Below are 21631 nucleotides of genomic sequence, written 5' to 3' on the forward strand. Positions count from 1 at the left end.
TCTCCTTTACCCCTCCTTACCTGGGCTCCCCCATTCCCACATGCACTTGGCTCACATCTTGCAGAGTTACACATCACCACCTGTACTCACATACCTTGAGAAGCTCCCAGTGACTTACATATATTTGTCTGTCTGTCTGTCTGATCGCTAGCCCCTTGCTCTCAAACATGCACTCTCTGACATGTCCAGAAAGACCTCCTCCACGAGTCCTCTCTCACTACACACCTGTGCCTCCACATGACCGAACAAAGGGCGCTAAGGGCGCAGAAACGGGGTAGCCAAGTGACTTCTGTTCATGGCATCCAGTCCTAGTCTGAGCCAGTATAGTCCTCAGAGGCAGAGAGTGGGAAGGACAGTGAATAGGGAGAGGCAGGGATCCCTCATGTATCTCCCTGCCCCCACTCTTCCTTCTCACACCTCACTTGTTCCTTCCTGACTTGCCCACCTATAAAATGGGAGCAGGACCTACATTTTTCTTATCAACCTGTAGACTCCACCATCACACCCAGTTGAGCCCCGTAAGGCTCCCTCCCCACTGGTTCAGTTGCTTCTTTTACCTTGTCCTCAACCTGTCTCCTCCACCCGTATCCCAGAATGCGCCCCCCACCCCTACCTCTCCCTTCATCTTGCCGTCGCCCTCTGGCCCTGCAAACCCCTGCCCCAGCGGCCACTTGACAGGAGTGCAGAGGCCCGTGCGATGGCCCCGCAGCTCCAATACTCTGCAGGTGTGTGGACGGGGGGAAACAGTCGCTGAGTCACTTGAAGACATACAGAAAGAGCGACACGCTCTCTCCCCACGGAGATCCCTTCTCCACGTGTCCCTCACGGCACGCCGTGACCTGTCGAAGGCTGTTTCCATGCCTTCACCATTCCATGCTGCTCCCTGTGTCAGGATGGCTGGACACAGGAGCCCGGGGAGTTGTCCCATCCCAAGGGAAGACAGTTTTATGGAGTTCCCATTGCTATCCATCGATATCTTAGACACTTTCCTCCTCTCACCCGCCCCCAGTCCCAGCCTGAGTGACTTCTCCCATCCGTGACTCTCCAGGGTCATTGCCAGGGCTGTGCAGTGTGCATATAAGGAGTGCAGTGGGAAAGACACGAAGGACAGATCTTCATTCTGCTCTTGCACTGGGTTGGCAGAGATCTCAAATGTTCTCCCTCTCCTGGCCCCTACCTACACGTTATCACACGCTGAGACGCAAAAACACACAGAAGCACCCAGAGACACAGGTGTACAGACATAGCCACAAAGACACACACAGACATCTACATACACACCGAGGGATACACACAGATACACACGCAGACACACATGTGCGCATTTTTCTGAGTAACACTGGCTGGCCCCCGACCCTCACAGTTGGGACACTCTCCCTGGTATCCAGCATCTACCTACCCTAATGCAACAGAAGCTGTGTTCTTTCTTGTTGGTTCCTGAGCAGAGAGCAGAAAGGTGTGGTCAGAGGCTCTCTCCCCCCATGCCCGCTCAGACCTGCTGCTCCCTGCCACTCCTCTGTCAGGCTGCCCACTCCCCTGCAGTCCCCAATTCCTCCCAGTCCAGCCCACCTCTCTCCGAGAGTCCACATAGCTGCTATTCCTCTAAAATCCATGTGTTGAGTCCACTGCCTTCTGTTCACCTCTTCGCTCCCGTCCTTGCTTGGTTGGGGCTCACCACTGAGAATGGGTGTGCCTCTCAGCAGCTGCCTCCTCCTCACTCAGCCCATCCTCAGGGGCCATGGGCTCTCCCTTCATTCTCTGGTCACTGCCTCTCCCATGGTTGGTTAGCAGGTCTCTGTCACTCTGGTGTGTCTCCGTGGGTCACCCCTTCGTCGGCAGTTCTCCCCGTTCATAAGGCGCAGATGCACAGCTCCCTGGTGTTTTGTGGCACAGGGAAGGTGTGGGTGCCGAGGGCCACAGACTGAGTCACTGGGACGGACTGGCCCTTCTTGGCCTAAGTCTCCCCAGTATGAAGCTCCTGTCCGGTCTAGCGCACTCCTGGGTTAGCAAGTCTCCCCCACACTAGCTAGCCCCCTTCCCCCAGACTGTTCATACATCGTTTCCTCTCCTTTTTTCATCGATGTGTGTTGCTGGTTTCACGCTTCCAGTTTGTAGTTTGTATCTCCCTTCCCGTGGAGAGTATTTGTCTTCTCCTCTGACCTCCACGCCCGTGCTTCCACAATGCTTCCACCGTAAGCCCCGGAGCGTCTGTCCAGTGGGCCCAGGGAAGGATGCCTGCTAGAATGAAGCGTCCCACCCTCAGACCTGCAAGGTGATCCTGGCTCCATGGCCCACCTCACTCACAGCCCCTCTCGACTCCCGCAGGTAGATGGCCCCCCCAGGGCAGGCCCTGCGGACACCCCTCCCTCGGGCTGGCGGATGCAGTGCCTAGCGGCTGCTCTTAAGGACGAAACCAACATGAGTGGGGGAGGGGAGCAGGCCGACATCCTGCCGGCCAACTACGTGGTCAAGGATCGCTGGAAGGTGGTGAGTGAGTGACCCAGTGGGGCAGACGAAGGGGCCGAGGGAGGAGGGGATCTGGAAACCTGTAAAGACTGGTACCTTCCGCGCACCTGCCTTAACCGCGCCCCGAGCTTATTTGCATACTGCTTGCATGTTATTATTTTTGCCTACACTAGTGGACAACCGCTTTCTCCCAGTGCCCTCTCCTTAGCCCCGCCCTCTCTCGCCCCTTTCCCGGCTAGGTCACGTTGGTCGGTCCCAGCCTGGAACAACTCCTGGTTGGTTGTCGGAGAAGGAGCTGCAAGCTCAGTTAGGGGAGAAAGGAAGGTGGGGGAGGGGCTCCTCCTCCGCCGGACCTTGGAGAAGGGCAGTGAGAGAGCATGTGTCCCTCCGCTGCAGCAGAGGACGGAAAGGCCTGCGTTCCGGGAAAGAGGCCCTGCGGGCTGCTCCCACCGCAGCCGCACTCCATCTTCTCCATCCACCCTCCTCCCCTCACTGGTTGCTGCGGCAGGTGCAACAAGCCGAGACTCCATCTCCCAGCGTGCCTTGCTCCTCAGCCCAGGGCTTCAGGCTGCTCGGCCTGCTGGGAGTTGTAGTCCGAGTCTCCTAGGGGGTTTGGGTCTGGATAGGAGAGAAACACGTGAGGGTTAGGGGAAAGGCAGTGTCTGGGGAGCAAGACCTACTGTGAATCAACGCTGCCCCATCCCCTTTCTTTCCGTTGCATAGGAGCTCTCTGCCTGCCTTTTACCACGGTGGAGGCAGGCTGCTGTGCGGCGGATTGTGGGGTGACCGTGTGAGCTGTGGGTGTGCACCTGGGTGGGGAGCCAGCAGGGAGAGAGGGACCATAGTACAGGTCTCGTGTATGCTGAGCCTGTGTGTGTGTGTGTGTGTGTGTGTGTGTGTGTGTTGGGGGGAGAGACTCAGCTCATCGGGGTTCGGGGTTGAGAGGAGAGTGGGCCTGAGTGGAGGTGGATCTCCTTGGCAACAGCCGCCCAGCTGGACAGGTGTCTTAGACGCCTAGGGATAGGGAGGGGCAAAGGTAGCACAATAGTCAGAGATGTTTTTTGTGGGGGGCGGAGCTGGAGGAGCTGGAGAGCTGAGGGTACCGGTTGTGTATATCCCAGAGGGGAACTTCCTGAGAGGGAGAATAAGGGGAGACAGAGGTTGGGGAAGAAGGAGCCAGAACAGTAATCAAAGAAATGAAGATCTGATAAAGCAGCAGTCCCTAACCTTTTTAGCACCGGGGACCTGTTCCCTGGAAGACAATTTTCCCACTGTCTGGGGTGGGAGTGGGGTGGGTGGAGGGGAAGGAGGTGGAGCTCAGGTGGTAATGCGAGGGGTGTTACGCAGCTTCTGGTGAGAAAAGGATTGTGTTCATGAGTTTGGGTTAGAACTTTCTTGTGTTTTTGAGGGAGGAAGTGGGAGATGAGTGGGAAGAGAAGTGACGTGGAAGTTGGGGAAAGGGGCCATGCATGCAATCTTTGCCAGCTTACCTCTCACCCACTCCTCGCCACCCCCACCCCGAGAACTGGAAATGGTGAGGTGCCAGATGCTTCCCCTCCGCCTTCTCCCCGTGAGGGATGGGACAGAGACGTGAGGAAGAGCTCAGGAACCAAGAACAAGTTGCCCAGAGTTGGACTGTAGCCAGGAGAAGATGTGGGTCAGTGGCACTAGGTGGAGTATTTAAAAATAGTAACATTTTCTTCTTGTTGAGGCAGGCTTCCCAGAATTAGACTACCAAACAATAATAGCAACAGAAACTTAGCATTTGTTTTGAGCACTTACTATTGTCAGCTGCCGGGAAAAAGCGTCGATACTGTTAGCCCCATTTCACAGGTGTGGAAATGGAGGCACAGAGTTAACTTGCTGAGTTCCCGTGACCGGTAGGTAGAACCAGATCTGTCTGATGGCTGGGTCAAAACCCTGCTTTCCAAGAATGAGCCTGTCCAAGACCAGGACCGCGGAGCTGATGGAGCCCTTGTGACCAATGCTAGTCCAACCCTCTCATTTTACAGAGGAGGAAAAGTGGAGCCTCAGAAAATTTAAGAAACTCACCCCAGGGCACCCAGAGTGGGGCCAGGAACCCAGGCTGCCTTTTCCCTAAGTGCATGCTGGTCCTATTATGTCATATTTCTCCAGCTTAGGGAGGTCCTTCTGCAGGGGACAGGGTCATGAATAGGGGCAGGGCTGCGTTAGGACTTTTGTGGGCCCTGGGCGCTTCTCCTCCTTGGGCCCCTTCCTCAATAATAAAGCACTAAAAATTGTATGTTATTACTACATTGGTATAAAGAAGAATACACTAATATTATATATTAAAGTTTTTTGACCTAGAAGTGAATTTTTTCTCCTGATTTTAAAAGAAATTAAAACATTTTCATCGTTTCCTAAAAGTATTATGGGCCTCGACTCTGTACCTGCTGTTGCCAATGAACAAGGGCCCAGGGACGAGGGGTGTCGAGTGCATGGGTGGGTGCAGATACCCAGCTCTTCCCCCCAGGGAGGTTCTATAACAGGTAGGTTGGGGATGAGAAGGGGACAAAGGAAGGAAAAATCGGCTCTGTTTGGAAATGAAGGTGGTAGTGAAACACCGCCACCCTGGGAAATCGGGGAGTAGGTGTCGGAAATGCCTTGCTGCCCCGAGCCCCCTTACCATCCCCAGCAGGGATTTTGGAGCCTAGTAGAACTGAGCTCAGCTTACATCTCGGCCCCGACCCTTTGAATCCCAGTGTGAGCAACCGTTCCTGTAACATTGCAGTGCAGAGAGTGGGCTCTGCATCAGACTGCCTGGGTTTGAGTGACACCCGGCGGTGCTACTTACTAGCTGTGTGACCTGGGGCAAGGTTCTTAGCTAGCCCTGTGCCTCAGTTTTGCTCCTGTAAAAAATGGTGACTCCTACGACCTTGCTCCCCTGTGTTGTTGGGAACCTCTGGGGATAAGCTGAGATGGCATTTGTGTCTGGAGTGCGGAACCGCGACGCGGTGGTGGTGCCCCTCGCCCGGCCCTGTGTTCCTACATGCTGGTGCACAGCAACCACAAAGGAATTCAGAAGACACTAAAATCTCCCCTGAGTTTAAAGGTCCCCCGGGGAAGACATGCCATCATGCCATTGCTTCCTCTTAGTCTGTATCCATCCCCTCCTGGTTCTGAAATTCTTCTAGATGTCTGACCTTCAACTTTTGTCTCAAGTAGAGGAGGGCTCTGGTTTCTCACTCTTCTTCCCCCTCCCTCTTTCCTTGTCTCCTCCCTGGATGCAAGAGTCTTCAAGATCCCCTCCAGCCTCCCACTTACTTCTCTTCTAAATCTCCCCTTCATCCTTCTCCTAGCGTGATTTCAGTTGCCACCTGCTGGATACTCCCAGTCCTCAGCTCTGCCCTGCCTCCTGCCTCCCTTCATTGCCACATTTCAACCACCATGCAACGTTCGAGGGGCCCCCGAGTACTGAATAAATGCTAGGGAAGGGCTCAGGCCTGGGGGAGGCTCGGACACCCGTCGCAGGCTGGCTGATCAGTGCCGCTTCCATCCAATCATTAGCGAGACCAGCTGTGGCGGGCCAGTTACAAGCCAGCAGGTCACAAGTGAGGCTCTGGAGGCCAGGCCCCCATGACGGGCAGGCTCCCTGAGGAGGCGAGAATTGAGCTGTACATCTTTCTTAAATCAAAGGGGTTCCAACTTAGAACTCAGTACCTTTGCCCTTCCCCCCCATCATCGCCAGCAGCACCCTCACTCTCCAAGACCGCTGGGCCTCTGGCTTGATGTGACTTTCTTCCCTCCCGTCACAGCTTGGTTCATCTCCCCTTGCTGATTCTCCCTCCGTGATCACCGTTCCCTCCATCTTTTCTCACTACCTGCCCTGGGATGCTAGCGGAGGAGGACCTAGAGGGTTAGATCTCCACAGCACCGCCCCGGGAATACACAGATTCTCTCCAAACCTCCATTCCCACATGGTCTCACAGTGTCCCTTGCCCTGGGGAGGAGGCTCACCTTGGTTTTGGGCACATGACCGGGGTCTGGGGAGTGATGTGAGCTTCAGGAGCAGGCATGGGCAGTGAGCACCTTTTCCTGAGTCTCCTCCCCAAAAAACTCCTCCCCGCACGTACTCTGGTGACACCTTTTAGGGTTCTGCCAGCCCCTTCGTGGGGAATCCGCCCTGCAGCTGGCAGGGTCTGGAAATTGGTCTTCCCTGGGGAGGTTGCTCAGTCTAGGCGGGGGATTGGGATGAGCATGGCAGTTATTGGCCTTCCAGAGAAGAAAAGGTTCACAAGAGCCCACTGTCTCTCCAGAGTCCTGTATAACCTTTCCTCCCTGTGTGTATGAAGTCACGTGTTTCATACCGTTCCTACTGCCCCACTGCCCACTCTAACATCCGGCTGTGTGTGTGTGTGTGTGTGTGTGGCTGTCCGCCTGTGGCTGAGCTCTCTGTCTCCAACGCTATAAAGGAGGTGGGGGCCCTGGCGGGTGGGGCAAAGAAGGGAGACATGAGGCCCTCCCCTTGAAGGATGGCCTCTGTCCTCACCAGTGAAGGATACGGCCCCCTGGCAATGAGTGGGGTGAGGGGCTGCTCAGTCTGATCCCTGTGTCCCCTATTCTCCCCCCTGTCTCTGCAGCTGAAAAAGATTGGGGGCGGGGGCTTTGGTGAGATCTACGAGGCCATGGACCTGCTGACCAGGGAGAATGTGGCCCTCAAGGTGGAGTCAGCCCAGCAGCCCAAGCAGGTCCTCAAGATGGAGGTGGCTGTGCTCAAGAAGCTTCAAGGTCGGGTCCTGGGGCAGGGGGTGGGTGGGCTGAGATGTCAGAACCAGGGGCCAGGACAGGTGATGGGAGCCGCTGGGGAGGAGGGGTGTGTGCTGGAGGGGAGGGGCTAAGGGGGAGGTGATGGAGGAGGTGAGACGGGACCAGAGTCTAAGAGCGGATGATGGGGCCAAGGGCAGGGGGTGGGGGCAGGCAAAGTGGTCATGGGACCAGGCGTGGGGCCCAGGAACCCAGAGTGCCCAGGAGCCCCCCTTAGGGCTGGACGTGAGGGAGAAAGAGTAGGAGTTGGGAGACCCCTGTCTGTGCCCCTCAGGGAAAGACCACGTGTGCCGGTTCATTGGCTGTGGCCGGAATGAGAAGTTTAATTACGTGGTAATGCAGCTCCAGGTGAGTCCCTGCGGCCTGTCCTCCCTCCAGTTTCACCCAAGAACGTGGGTGCGACTCCTCCAGTGGGGAGCACGGATGCAAGACTGCAGCCCCGGGGTGGGGGAGCGGGGAGTGGGCACAGGACTTCGGGGGCGAGGCCGGGCAGACTGTCACAGTGGTGGCAGTTGGGACAGGCGCTGAGCAGGGTCACCCTCCTCCCACCCCCAGGGCCGGAACCTGGCTGACCTGCGCCGCAGTCAGCCGCGAGGCACCTTCACGCTGAGCACCACGCTGCGGCTGGGCAAGCAGATCCTGGAGTCCATTGAGGCCATCCACTCCGTGGGCTTCCTGCACCGCGACATCAAGCCGGTGAGGGCTGCCCCGCCGCACCCACCCCAAGCACAGCCCCCAACAGACGCCTTCCTTCCCTCTCCGGCTCCCTGCTTTCTTCTCCAGAACAGTTTCTCCTCTGTCCCAAGCCTCATCTCCTCCTCTCACTTGCCTCACAGGAACGCACACCCCTGTCCGCCCCTTGGCCATGCCCCTGCCCTCTCCTGTCTGTCTCTTCTTTTCTTTTCCATCGCCCAGACCTGAATAGTCCTTCAACCTTGAAAGGTGCAGGGAGCAAGGAAGTACAAGGGGACTGAGGAAAGGGGCCAGGGGCTGGGGATTCGTAAGGAATTTCAAATAGCTCATTTTGTGACATCTTGGATCTTGGCTGGAAAAAACCACCAATATTAAGGGATAAAAACTGGAGCCCAGAGAGGTTCATTGAATGGCCCAAGGTCACACAGGAAGGACAATGTGGGTATCCCGCTGCCGTAGTTAGACTGAGCCTCACTGCCCTGCCTGGGAGTCCCCAGGGTTTAGAGCCAGGCAGACCTCCTTTCAGCTGTCACCTTGTTTGAGGGTCATCAGTTGCTGTGTGATCCTGGACAAGCCCCCTAAGCTCTTTGACCTTCTGTCTCCTCATCTCTAAAATGAAGATAATCTCACCTGCCCCTCAGATGAGGTGCTCTGACCGGCTGCCTATGCTGGTGTTTTTCTCTTATGTGAGTGTTTGTGGGCTGAAGGTCCCTGTCTCTTGACGCCCCTTGAGCTGAGCCAGGTAGGGTTGGAGCCCACGCTCACAGCCGCCGTCTTCCTGCAGTCAAACTTTGCCATGGGCAGGCTGCCGTCTACCTACAGGAAGTGCTACATGCTGGACTTCGGGCTGGCCCGGCAGTACACCAACACCACGGGGGACGTCCGGCCCGTGAGTACCGCTGTGCGCCGGAGTCCTGGGCCCTGGGGACCCTTCACCCGGTTTCCCCATAGCTGCCTGAACAGGCCCGGCTTGTGCTCAGTGTCAGCAGCACCCCCTCTGTCCGCAGTTGGCCCATCCCCCTCTCCCTTAGCCTGGGCTCTTGGAGGGCACCACATGCACTCTGTGATCTGTCTGCCCACTCCGGTCAAGGACGGACGCAGGGCCAGGGGGCACGTTTAGGACTGAGTTGGTGTGTCAGGTTTGTTCCTGACCAGGCCACCATGGTGGGGGTGCCTCGGGGGGGCGGGGGCACTCAGGGTTAAAGTAGGCAGAGGCAGGCTTGGTAAGCAGGGTTGAAATGTGACTAAGGTCAGGGGCCGCCCGTGAGGCTCCTGGTGGCGTTCTTTCCTCTGCAGCCTCGGAATGTGGCCGGGTTTCGAGGGACTGTTCGCTACGCCTCAGTCAATGCCCACAAGAACCGGGTGAGTGCAGAGCCAGGACTGAGCGATGGAGGGCAGTCAAGGCGCAGGCCAGGGCCCGAGTGTGCTGCTGAGGGGGAGGGGAGCGTGGGGAGAGAAGTATGCGGCAGGCGCTGGGAGCTGCCGCTGCAGAGACCCCGACTGGAAGGAGTCTGCCCTTGACTTCCCCTTGCTTGTTGCATTTGGGGACCTGCTCCTCTCTGTTCCCAGCACAAATCCCTGGGGGTGAGAAAGCGCACGTAGAAGTCTTGACTGGGACTGTCTGTGTGCTGGCGGGTCGGGGCGGGGGCCATGGCTTCAGGGAGACGTCAACTCTGCCTGTAGAAGCCCGGGTCTCAGGCCTCCTTGACCGATACACCTCAGTCAAGGGTCAGCCTCCTGCTCCCAGGGCAGGACCTGAGAGCTGTGGGTGACCCCCCATCTCTCCCCCCCCCAGGAGATGGGTCGCCACGATGACCTGTGGTCCCTCTTCTACATGTTGGTGGAGTTTGCAGTGGGCCAGCTACCCTGGAGGAAGATCAAGGACAAAGTGAGCCCGGTGCAGCTGGGTCTGAGGAAGTGGCAGGGGGTAGGGGGGCTGCTGGGCTCCATCTGCCTGTGTCTCTTGCCTCCAGGAGCAGGTAGGGATGATCAAGGAGAAGTATGAGCACCGGATGCTACTGAAGCACATGCCCTCCGAGTTCCACCTTTTCCTGGACCACATCGCCAGCCTCGACTACTTCACCAAGCCTGATTACCAGGTGGGAGCCTGCCGCCCGCCTGCGTCCCCGGATACCTCTCCGTGGGCGACCGTCACCAGCAGCACCCTCCTGCCGAGGCCCTTCGTCCCTGCCGGCTTGGCCCTCACCATCTCCCCCTCGTCTTCCAACTGCACGAAACTGTTTTGCACTCTTATCAACAGTAGGCATAGTTAAGATTTATCGAGAGCTTACCCTGTTTTCAGTGCTTTTCATGCATTAATTCATTTAAGCTTCAAAACAAGCCTTTGGTGGTAATTGTGTGTTCCTTACGTTATTATTTTAGCGTTTAACAATTGATTAAGCCAAGTGTTTTCAAGTACTTTACACCAAAACTCTGCAGGAGCCCAGGTGGGATGATTGTCCCCACGTCATAGATGAGGAAACGGAGGCCCGGCAGCTGCGGGGAGCAGGGCTGGGCCAGGCACATATTCTGGCTCATGTCCAGTGCTCTTCCCAAGGTGTTGTCCCCACGCTCCTATGGGGCCCGCTGACCCTGACCCAGGAGTGGGGAAGACGTCAGCCATGTTATGCCCAGGACCCACTGTGTGCCAGCATGGGGAGCGCAGCATTGGGCATTCAGTGGGCGCTCGGTGAAGTGGGTGCTGCAGCTGAGAGAACCCGTTCTGTGTTCTGGAGAGAGCGGAGTCAGAGTGGAGTGGTCAGGGGCTCAGAGAGCCTGCCACTGCCTGCCACCTTCTGAGCTCAGAACCCTGGCTGCTGGCAGAGATGCCTCACTTGGGCGGTAGGAGGCCATGCCTCGCTCCCATTCTTAGCTCAGCCTCAGGGGGTGCCCCGACCAAACAGCCGAGAGCACATCCTGTGCTGGGCCCATGCTGGCTGCTAGGGGTGTGGAGTTGGCAGGCAGGCCTGTGAACAGTTTGGGCCCATGCACTGTGCTCCACCAACGTGGGGCATCAGAGGGGGCCTCAGAGAGGACGGGCGGAGGGATGGGTGAGTGGAAATGGCACTGCAGGCAGAGGCAGCTGCTCTGCACACCCATGCCCCCTGGTGGTGGGTTTGGGAAGCTCCCAGTGGTTTTGGGCTGCTGTTGCTAAGGCTGAGATGGTGAAAACGGCAAAGGAGTCTGGGGTCTGTATTCAAGGGACAGATATCAGGGGGCTTATGTTCAGCCATTGGGGCTTAAACCAAGGTGATAATTTGCATGCTGATTTGCATATTGTGTGCATGTTTTCATTTAAAATCAATGTGCCCTTCTCCTTCCAATGCCTCCTCTTGGCCCACCCTTGACCTGGAAGGCCCCTCTCTTCCCCCTGCAGTACCAGCAACTGTCCCCTCCTCCTGGCTAGCCCCAGGGTCACCTCTCTGTCCTCCCACACCCTCGTCCCCTGCAGTTGATCATGTCAGTGTTTGAGAACAGCATGAAGGAGCGGGGCATCGCCGAGAATGAGGCCTTTGATTGGGAGAAGGCGGGCACCGACGCCCTCCTGTCTACAAGCACCTCTACCCCGCCCCAGCAGAACACCCGGCAGACGGCAGCCATGTTTGGGTGAGTCTCAGGAGGGTTGATGGCTGGGGGGACCACATGACCGCTGCCTGGAGCTGTCACCCTAGAATCCAGCTCTCTCCTCCTCTTCCCACCTGAACACACCTGGCCATCTGTCCTATTCTTGGTGTTCAACAGTGGGGTTCTCGAACCCCAGGAAGTTCTGCTCCCTCTGCACTCTCAGTCTGGGCATGGGATGGGGTCCTCATTTGGAGCTGTTGACCTTAGTGGGCATCAGGAAGCCCTGGTGAAATTGCCTGGGCCCCACAGTTCATTTCTCCATGTTCGAGTGCATTCATGTAGCAGACGTGTCTTGAGCCTCACCATAGGGGCACAGAGAAGAAGGCGCAGTCCCTGCCCGCCAAGTGCTCTCAATTGAGTCTCGGGTATTTGTAATCCAGGGGTCAGCAATCTCAGAACCATGTGACAAGCACAAAGACAGAGGTGGTCAGTGTGAGAAGGGGCTCCCCGCCCAACCCCAGGAGCAAGCCAGAGAGAGACACGGGCAGGGGCTTCAGGTACAAGCCCCTTGGGAAGAAGACTCAGTGGGACTTGTCAGCACATTATGGTGCCCAGTACTGTAAAGACATTGCTCAAGGAACTCCGAAGTGGTTCTTCTCTTTAGACCGATTCCTGGTATAAAGGAAGCCAACCAGTGAACTGCAGTGGAAATCCGGCGGGGCCTGGAAGGCAGAGGGTTCTCTTAAACAGAGCTAGGTGGTGTCGTGCCCATCCTGGCAGCCACGTCTTCTTATAGCCCTCTGCCAACCTGAGGATGGTCTTGTCTCAGAGGTTTTATGAGCTGCGGTGCTGATGGGCCTAGGGACACCCCCCCTGCGGGGCCTCCCCTGTGCCCACATCTGTGGGTGGCAGTGGCTCCAGGGCTGTGCTAGTCGGAGAGGACACCCTGCCAGCCTTGCCCATCGCCCCCTCCTGGCCTCTCCAGGGTGGTCAACGTGACGCCGGTGCCTGGAGACCTGCTCCGGGAGAACACCGAGGACGTGCTGCAGGGCGAGCACCTGAGTGACCAGGAGAACGCGCCCCCAATTCTGCCTGGGCGGCCCCCTGAGGGGCTGGGCCCCGGCCTCCACCTTGCCCCCCACCCTGGGGGTCCAGAGGCTGAAGTCTGGGAGGAGACAGATGTCAACCGGAACAAACTCCGAATCAACATCGGCAAAGTAACTGCAGCCAGGGGGAAGAGCGTGGGCGGCTTCCCGATGCACGGCCCCTCCTCCGTCCTCCCCAGCGCCCTCTCCCCGCCCAAAGCCTGCTTGCCCTGCCTCCGCGCCTTGCCCCTCTTAGTCCCCAGCACTCTCCTGCTTGTCTCCCTTTGTCTCCACCCTGAGAAAACCCCGTCACCCACTCATGGAACTCCCCTCTCCCGCAGACCCCCTGCATGGTGGAAGAGGAGCAGAACCGAGGTGTGGGGGTCCCCAGCTCCCCAGTGCGAGCCCCACCAGACTCACCGACGACCCCAGTCCGTTCTCTGCGCTACCGTAGGGTCAACAGCCCTGAGTCAGAGAGGCTGTCCACCGCGGATGGGCGGGTGGAGCTTCACGAGAGGAGGTGCGTCTGGGGCCAAGGGAGGGTTGAGGCCCCCTGGTCCACCCATGGCTGGTCTGGAGGAAAGGTCAGATCTGGGGCAGAGGCAGTGATGGGGCCTGGAGAAGGGATGGGGTGTGCAGAGGTCCCACCTTGTGCCAGGAAGGGATGTGGAGGAGGGAACAGGCCGCAGGAGGGGTAGGCTGGGTCCCCAGGCCCAAGGAGAGGTGAGGAGCAAGTTAGTAGGTAGATGTCCTTCCAGAACCTCTTTCTCTAGAGATTAATTACAGATGCCTCAGAGAGCTGACTAGGTTCCCTTCAGCTTCTGAGGAGGAGCCTGAGAGAGGGGTTCAGGGAGTGCTCAGCTCGAGGAGGGGATAGACCAAGTCTTGGGGATCAGTGATCAGGGATCTAAATGTCAGGGAGGGGACCGGAAGTAAGTGTTGGAGAGTTAGAGCTAAGATGAACTTTGGGTGACCATGGCTGGCAGGGACAAGGGCCGGACCTCGAGTAGAAGAGAGATGTCCCTGCTGTCCCTTGGCTTTGGGCGGGGCTTCACCACACGCCAGGGCTGAGGCCTTCTCTGCACCATGATGGGGATCTCTTCCCTGGGCCCAGCTCAGGGTGGGGGTGGGGGTGGGGGTGGGGTAGGGGGGAGAGGACCCTTCTACACCCAGGCAGTGTGGTTCTTCATGCCCCGCCTCAGCCATAGCCCTGCCTCTGGGTTCTGCCCCAAACTATACTTCACTTCCCAAATGAGTCACAGTGCTCCTTTGAGGTGTTGAGATGGGGGGCGGTACGCTATCCCAGTCCCTGTGGTGACCCCAGGGTCTCACAGAGAGATGATGCGGACCCTGTCTTCAGGGGGCCGACAGCTCTTATACTCACTCTCACACACTCACAATCACACAGGCTGGCCTACATTTTCATCTGTAGCTGGAGGGTTCTGGAAGCAGGAAGAAATGACGGAGGGCAGTTTGGAAGGGGTACGAGTGCAGAAGAGAGGTGGGAAATGCCCTGAACAGAAACAGTCCTGAAGAGCAAGTTGGTTCGGCTCAGAGCAAGCCCTTGTCTCGGAGATGGTGGTAAAGGAGGGAGCTGAGGAGAGGTTTTCCTGACAGTTTTCAGGGTTGCACAGGCGGGCAGACGGGTTCGGGTGGGCTCTGGGGCGCTGGGGAGGGGGGGAAGTATGAAGCAGATGGGATTTCCCACCTCCCCCCTCAGTGCCCGCTCCCCTTCTCACCCCTGAACTTCAGCTCCTCCCTTCCTTTGGTGCCCTTTCTCTCCTCTATGTCCATCAGAGCAAAGCTCTCAGGAAGGGAAGTGACATCAGCCATTTACATGGGAGTATACGAGTCAGGCCCTGCCTGGCCTCCTTCAGGGGTGTTTTTGTTTTAAGCCTTAGTAACAAATCAGTAAAGATACTGCGTTGATTTGGCAGTCCACGTAGGCCGGGGTGGCAGTGTGTTGAGCAAGCCCCACAGGGGGCATCAGACCTGCACCGCTCCCTCTCACAGGCCCCACGCTGGGGGGAGAGTGAGAGCCAGCCCGCGTCCTGCACACCCCAGGGGAGCTGAGCCTTCACGGTTCTCAATGGGGGCTCCCCAGGCATTTGGGGGAGGGCAGCTTTTCCTTGTGTAGTGGCCTGTCCTCCTCACACCGGGGCCAGTACACCCGTGGCTGAGAAACTCTGGAAGTCATGTGAGATTCCCAGCACAGTTAAGGTAACAGTGAAAGAGACGCCCTCAGCCAGGATGTGGGCCCCAGAAGAGAGCGGTCAGGTGGGCCCCGTTCCCTGCCCGGCAGAGCTCCCAGCCCCTGGGGAGGACGCGGGAACGCACACGTGCTCCGCTCTGGGATGAGAGGCAACACAGGGAGCACCAGGAAGGCAAACCAACCCCTGTGGAGGATGGAAAGGCTCCCCACAGGGGCGACGTCTGAGCGGAGGTGGACAGCAAAGGGTAGAAGGACAGACCTTGTGGAGGGAACAGAAGGAGGAAAGGCGCAGAGGCGTGAGCACACGGGCAGTTTGGGGGAAGCGCGGGCATGGGTCTGGCTAGGAGGGTGGGGAAGCGAGGACTACCAGCGAGGGCCTTGAGTGCTAAACTGAGGAATGCAGACTTTGTCCTCGGGGCTGGAGGTTGTTGAAGGTTGTGAAACCGGAGGGGCTGGGCTGGAGGGTGGTGGTAGAAGAGGCTAGAAAAACCATCTGCAAACTCAAGGGCAGGTGGCTGTTTGCCCTGGATGGAGGGAGCTCCTGATGGGGTGTGAGCACTGGACAGGAAAACAGAAAGTTGGCTTTAGCAAGACTCAGTTTCCCAGGGCTGGTCTGGCGGAGAGTGTCCTTGAGCACAGGAACCAGATTTTATTTCCTGCATGTTTATATCCCTGGAATAGAGCATTCAAAACTGTGTTTAATGAATGTATGAATGAATGAATGAGATTTTTACAGGGATTGGGGGTGGAGGGTGACCATGGTCAGGAGGGTCCAGGCGTCATGGTGACCTGCCACCTGTGTGGGGTCCTTGGGGCTCCAGAGAACCTGGGCCCTGAGCCCCACCTGGAATGGCTTTGCAGGTCACGAATGGATCTGCCCGGCTCGCCCTCACGCCAGGCCTGCTCCTCGCAGCCGGCCCAGATGCTGTCAGTGGACACCGGCCAGGCCGACCGGCAGGCCAGCGGCCGCATGGATGTGTCAGCCTCCGTGGAGCAGGAGGCCCTGAGCAACGCCTTCCGCTCCGTGCCGCTGGCCGAGGAGGAGGACTTCGACAGCAAGGAGTGGGTCATCATTGACAAGGAGACAGAGCTCAAGGACTTCCCCCCTGGGGCCGAGCCCAGCACCTCAGGCACCACGGACGAGGAGCCCGAGGAGCTACGGCCGCTGCCTGAGGAGGGTGAGGAGCGGCGGCGGCCAGGGCCAGAGCCCACTGTCCGGCCCCGGGGACGCAGCATGCAGACGCTGGCTGAGGAGGACCCGCGGCAGACGCCATTCCAGCCCCCACAACCTCAGCTGAGCCAGGCCGATGGCCGGTCAGAGACATCGCAGCCCCCCACACCCGGCAGCCCTTTCCACTCACCCCTGCACTCGGGACCTCGCCCTCGACGGAGAGAGTCGGATCCCACTGGCCCTCAGAGACAGGTAAGGTTGGATTTGCACCCCACCCTCCACCCCGGACACCCATAATGCTGGCATGGGAGTCGGAGAGCTCCCCGTGTGCTCCACAGGGGCTATGGACCAGCAACCGGTTGCATGCTGTGACGAAGACAGACAGGTTTAAGGGCCTGGAATTATGCTTGGCGGGGCAGGCAAGGTTCCCGGAGGAGGTCCCCTCCAAGTTCGGAGTTGAGTCTTGCATTATGGGTAGTGTCACAGGTGACAAAGCAGGAGAAAGGCCTCCTAGGCCAAGAGGACAGCATGTGCAAAGGCCAGGAGGTGGCAACCAGAAAACACTGTGCTGGTTGCATGTTGCACAGATGAGGCTGCGAGGTAGGTCCTGGGCCCCATCCCGGAAGGCCTTGGGGCTAAGCTAAGGGGTTGGGACTTGATATGAAAGCTTGGTGAGCCACTGACGTCTTTTAAACAGGGGGGTGACATGCTTCCATTGGTTCTTTTGAATGATCCCTCTGGCTGCTGTGTGGAAAGTGGATTAGAGGAAGGTCACATGGCCGGCACCAGCAAGAGGGTGCCCTGGTGGCTTGGATGAGGGTGGGGGCTCTGGATGTAGGGCAAGGTGGATGGAGCCAGGAGGTGCTGGGGCTGTGACAGACCGGAGGGGTCTCAGCTGATGCCCAGTGTTCTCGCTGGGTGGCAGTGCTGTCACTGAATGGTCTGAAGGGAACATGGATTCAGATTTGAACACAATGACCTTATGATACCGTGGGATGTTCACATCGAGGCCTCAGTGCTCGGGAGAAGCTTCAGCTGTAGAGATGGATTTGGGGTCACGAAAGCTGCAGAAGTGGGCGATGTCACCCACGACAACTGTATAGGGTGGGGAGAGTCAAGGGTGAGGGCAGAACCAGGAAACGCTCACTCTTGGAGAGAAGGAGAGAAAAAGGAGCCCTTGAGAAAGACTGAGAAAGAGGGGCCAAAGTGTAGGAGGAGCACCGGGGAGAGGGGTCCTGGCAACCAGGGAAGGGGTGGCTGAAGGGCGTGAGGGCAGCAGGGAGGGGCAGGGGAGTTTCCTGCGGGTGCGATAGGCTCCAGGTGGGAGGGGAACCCTGACAGCCAGGATGGACAGACAGTGATGGGGGTTCCTATCACTGGGCTCAGGGATGGACATGTTGGGGACCCTGGGAGGACCCAGTTAGGCTGCAGTGGAACCTTCTCATATGGGAGGACTGAGGGACCAGGCTGGAAGGACAGGGGTCAGAGGGGTGCCAGGTGGTGGCCCAACTGTGAATGCCAGGCTAAGGGTTGCAGCATATCTCACGGTATTTTGGTTACTTTCTCTGGCAAGGGTGGGATGCCAGAATAGGCAGAAGGCCACTGGCCTGGCCTGGCTTCTTCTTTGTGTAGGGAAGTGGGGTAATCTCTGTCTGATCCAGGAAGTGGCACTGACTCTTACCCTGAATGGTGCCAAGTGGGGCCCATGTTCTCTCAGAGGGGTTGGGGAGAGCCCAGGAGGGGATGCTGGGGGGCTCAGGGGCTGTGCTGCATTTCACTTTATCACGCCACATTGGAGACGAGCCCCCAGGTGGCTCTGGGAGACGCCGAGGTGCAGGGCCAGGGCCAGATGTGCTGTGTGCTCAGGTTGGGAGGCCCAGCCTGGGAGCGTGCAGCTGCGCTGGAGAAGGGCAGCTCCAGACAGGACTGTATTCAGGCCCTGTCCCTGTGTCTAGAAGAGAGGACCTCTGAGTTGAGATCCTGGCCTTACCCTGGATTCTGGAAACTTGGTGGCTCCAAAAGGGGATACCATGGGGCCTTACCCCCAGAGGTCCGAGCCACCCTGAGCTGGAGGCTCACCCGGGACAGGGTGCAGGCCAGCATGACTGTGTTGCTGACCCGAACATTGTTCCCCCAGGACCAGCCCTGGGGAACACTAGGAGCAAGATCTGCCTGGGGCTCCCCCGCTGCCCTCTCATTCATTCACTTGTTCACTCACTCATCTATTCATTCCACACCTACTGAGCATCACTCTGTGCCGGGTACCCGAGGCATCAGAAACCATAGGCACAATAGGTTGTGTCCCCAGGCAGTGCAGATTCTAGGAAGGAGCCAGACAGTGGTGGCGCGGGGCAGAGAGGAAGCCCGGAACTAACGTCAGGAGGCCTAGGCCTGGGCTCTGCCACTCCCTCCCTGGTAACTGTGCCAATCGGGCCTCCCAGTGAGGGAGCTGAGCTTGTGATTCCTGCCCGTGTCCTGGGAGTCATCCTCACGTTGGGGAACTCTGTCCAAGGGGGTCAGAGATTTGGGGGTGCAGACACAGGCCTATTGTACAGCCGGTTAGTGCTGAGCGATGACATGTGTACCTGGAGGGGGGTTAGGGGATGTAGGTGTTGGTTTTCTGACTGAAGTGAGGTTGGTTAGCATTCGACGACTGTGTGTGTGCATTTCTGTCAGCTCAGCGCAGGAGTGCGCACCAGTGTGTGGGTGTGTCCATATGTGTGCGCATGCGAGTTGGGGCGAGGGGCAGCGTGTCCATGTGAAGTCGGCCGTGGTCTGCGAGTGTGTAGAGAACCACAGGAGCCTGGAACGGCGAAGCTGGAAGGCGAATAACAATCCCCATAACAATTCTAAGGGCAGTGATGGCAGCTGTCACCGCTCTGAGCTCTTTCGTACTTTGCGTGTGTATTCCCCGCAACCGCACTGTGAATGGGCGCCCCCACATAAAAGGTAAGGAAGCAGAGGCTTAGAGGAGCTAAGTCTTTAGCCCAGGGTCACCAGCTAGTAAGTGGCAGAGCCAGGATTTGAATGCAGGCACCTGACTCCGGGGTCGTCCTCTGGGCCGCTCAGTCTAGGCCTTCGTGTTTAGGAGAGGAGCAAGTCACAGGTGTGAGCGAGCAGGTGGCTTGTGGGGGATCAAAGAACCAAACTGATGTGTGTACGCGTGTGTTCACTCGGCTGGGCCACGCCAACAGGTGTGCCTGAGGGCATGACAGTGTGCACGGTGGCCTCTGTGTGTGTCTGTATGTGAGTACATGGGGCGTGACACGCTTAGCCAAGTATCCCAGCACAGCCGCGTGGGGCAGAGACCTCCCTTGGTCAAGGGGAGGGGAAGAGGGAAAAGTCGACTGGCATATTTTTTCCTTCTTTCTTTTTTTTAAACACACAGATAGTCTTTTTCAAAAAATATTTTATTTATTTGCTTTTAGAGAGAGGGGAAGGGAGGGAAAAAAAGAGGGAGAGAAACATTCATCAGCTGTTCTGACCGGGGACCTGGCCCACAACCCAGGCATGTGCCCTGATCGGGAATTGAACTGGCGACCTTTTGGTTTGTAGACTGGCGCACAATCCACTGAGCCACACCAGCCAGGGCTTCCTCTCTCCTTTGGTCTGACAGGAGTCCTGAGCTTGTCTGTGTGGGGGCTCCAAACCTGGCTGCACGCTGAAATCAGTCTGTGGAATTCCCTTCCCCACTCACCCCATAACTACATTAAATGGCGCAAGGCAAGCAGGAAGTCTCCGTGGGGACTCTCCACCCTGCCGCCTCTCTGCAAGGAATCCCTCCTAGACCTAGCTCAGAGTCTGACGTGCGAACTTCCTCGTAACAGCTGTCCTTAAGCACATGAGCACCTGTAACTCTGTCACCTACCCCGTCATGAACGGGAATGGGAGAATGTGGAACCAGACACGAGTTTAGGACCAGGCACACCAGTAGTTCTTTGGTGTGTGTGCCATTATACTTTAAATGTTTTTCTTTACACATACCTCGTGCTCTTCTCTGGGAATTTAAGGTGCAAACTGGAGGTGGCTGGGAAAGCTAGGGCCCGGGGGAGAGTGTCAGATAGTGTGTAATGTGGAAGTGGATGTGTACCGGTCACCTCTGGCTGGTAACACAGCGGGTCAGCATCCCCCGAGCACCTGGACATTTGCTGGCAGCCACGAGGACATTTCCCTGCCAAGTGCCAGGCAGCACACTAGGGACTGGGGGACAAAGACACACAAGCCCTGTTCTTTCGGAGCTCACAGTCAAGAAGGGTGGGGTAGAAATGCACAGTGTGGACATGGAAGTTCATGATCGAGGACCTTGGGGTAGAGAGCAGAGAACTCTTCTCTGCTAGGAACAGGGAGACTGCCTGCGAGGCTGGAGCCGTCTCACAGAGGTGTGAACTCAGCTGAGTGTTGAAGACAATCATGGGAGGCACCTGGCCTGAAGGGGCAGGAGCATGCAGTGACTCAATCCGCCTGGCAGCCGACAATCTCTGGCTGGGCTGTGAAACTCCAGCCACCCACCTGTGCATGGGAGGGGCTGTGGCAACTGGGTGCTTCTGTCCCTTGGCGACTCAAGGTGGGCCTTCGACCCCTCGCCCTCAGTGCAGACAGGACCAGCTCAGAAAGGCCCTGGTGTTAGCCAAAAAGAAGCTGTAAGGAGAAGCAGGGCGAGAACAGAGACGGTCTCATCACAGTATTCTCTCTCCACCTCTCTCTGCCGGGGTCTCCATGCTGGGTCCCTGTGCCCCCATTTGACATCAGCAAGAGGGCACTGGAGCTGAGTGTCCATCCTCCTTCAGGCCCCCAGCAGCTGGCACAGCCAGTCCTCACTGCCCCCCCCCCCCGCCCCCGCTATTTAAACTGGCTTCAGTCCCAGGAAGAGCTGGGGGTCAGGACGGGAAAAGTGCGGTGACACTCAAGCTGCCATTTCCGTCCCCACAGGCCTGGGACACGCAGTCCCATTGTCCCTCTTCCCGCTGAGGACACAAAGGCAGGAGAGCACAGGTCAGGGTTCTTCCTGACAGCAGGGAGGCGCCCAAGCTCCTGCCGCAGCCGCCCTGTGGCTCGGCCTCGGAGAGGACAGGAAAAGCCACTTCGGGGAGATGATTTCTACTTGCCCCGCCTCTTGCCAGGCTGCATCCCTTTCTTCATTCTTAAGAGTGATGCAGAGGGTAATAAGGCAGCGTGCATGACACGGCATTTACCCCCGGCAGGTGCTGGTCTCAGTGCTCTGCACATTCTAACATCTAACCCTTGCACCCGCCCCGTGAGGTAGGAGCTGTTGTTCTTCATCATTTCACAGAGGAAGCTGAGGTGTGGAGAACTGAAGGAAGCCACTTGCTTGAGGTCTCCCAGGTAGTAAGTGGTGGAGTTGGGACTCAACCATGGGCAGCTGGACTCCAGAACCCTAGCCTTGTGATAGTTGTCACTGAAACCCTGACATGCCCCTGTGACGAAGTGGGGATGCCAAGACAGAGGAGATCTCGTGAGGACAAGGGGCAGCTGGGGAGACGGGCCCTGCACAGCCGCCAGCACATCTCAGTAACGATCGCAGCGCTGGGATTCCACAGCCCCAGAGGGCGTGGACTCTGAGCTAGGCTGGCTAAGCCAGGAAAGATTCCCGCAGGAGGGGAGAGACCAAGGTCTCTGCTGGAGACCCCAGTGTGA

At 57.8% G+C, this 21631-nt stretch overlaps 1 protein-coding gene across 2 annotated transcripts in view; it reads left to right on the forward strand.

Moving 5' to 3' along the window:
* Positions 1-21631, forward strand: part of TTBK1 (tau tubulin kinase 1) — a 40534-nt gene that overhangs the window by 791 nt on the left and 18112 nt on the right. Inside the window, exons 2-13 of one of the 2 annotated variants that reach the window (XM_053914105.1) lie at positions 2326-2487; positions 7068-7215; positions 7526-7599; positions 7807-7947; positions 8729-8833; positions 9241-9306; positions 9740-9832; positions 9918-10043; positions 11396-11550; positions 12494-12725; positions 12935-13113; positions 15667-16228. In XM_053914105.1, coding sequence (XP_053770080.1) covers positions 2380-2487; positions 7068-7215; positions 7526-7599; positions 7807-7947; positions 8729-8833; positions 9241-9306; positions 9740-9832; positions 9918-10043; positions 11396-11550; positions 12494-12725; positions 12935-13113; positions 15667-16228 — 1989 coding nt within the window. In that variant the 5' untranslated portion in view covers positions 2326-2379. Of the gene's footprint in view, positions 1-2325; positions 2488-7067; positions 7216-7525; positions 7600-7806; positions 7948-8569; positions 8631-8728; positions 8834-9240; positions 9307-9739; positions 9833-9917; positions 10044-11395; positions 11551-12493; positions 12726-12934; positions 13114-15666; positions 16229-21631 lie in introns of those variants that run through there. The other variant, XM_071219618.1, reaches the window with a different exon arrangement.

Source organism: Desmodus rotundus, chromosome 11, assembly GCF_022682495.2.
Source record: "Desmodus rotundus isolate HL8 chromosome 11, HLdesRot8A.1, whole genome shotgun sequence".
Classification (NCBI taxonomy): domain Eukaryota; kingdom Metazoa; phylum Chordata; class Mammalia; order Chiroptera; family Phyllostomidae; genus Desmodus; species Desmodus rotundus.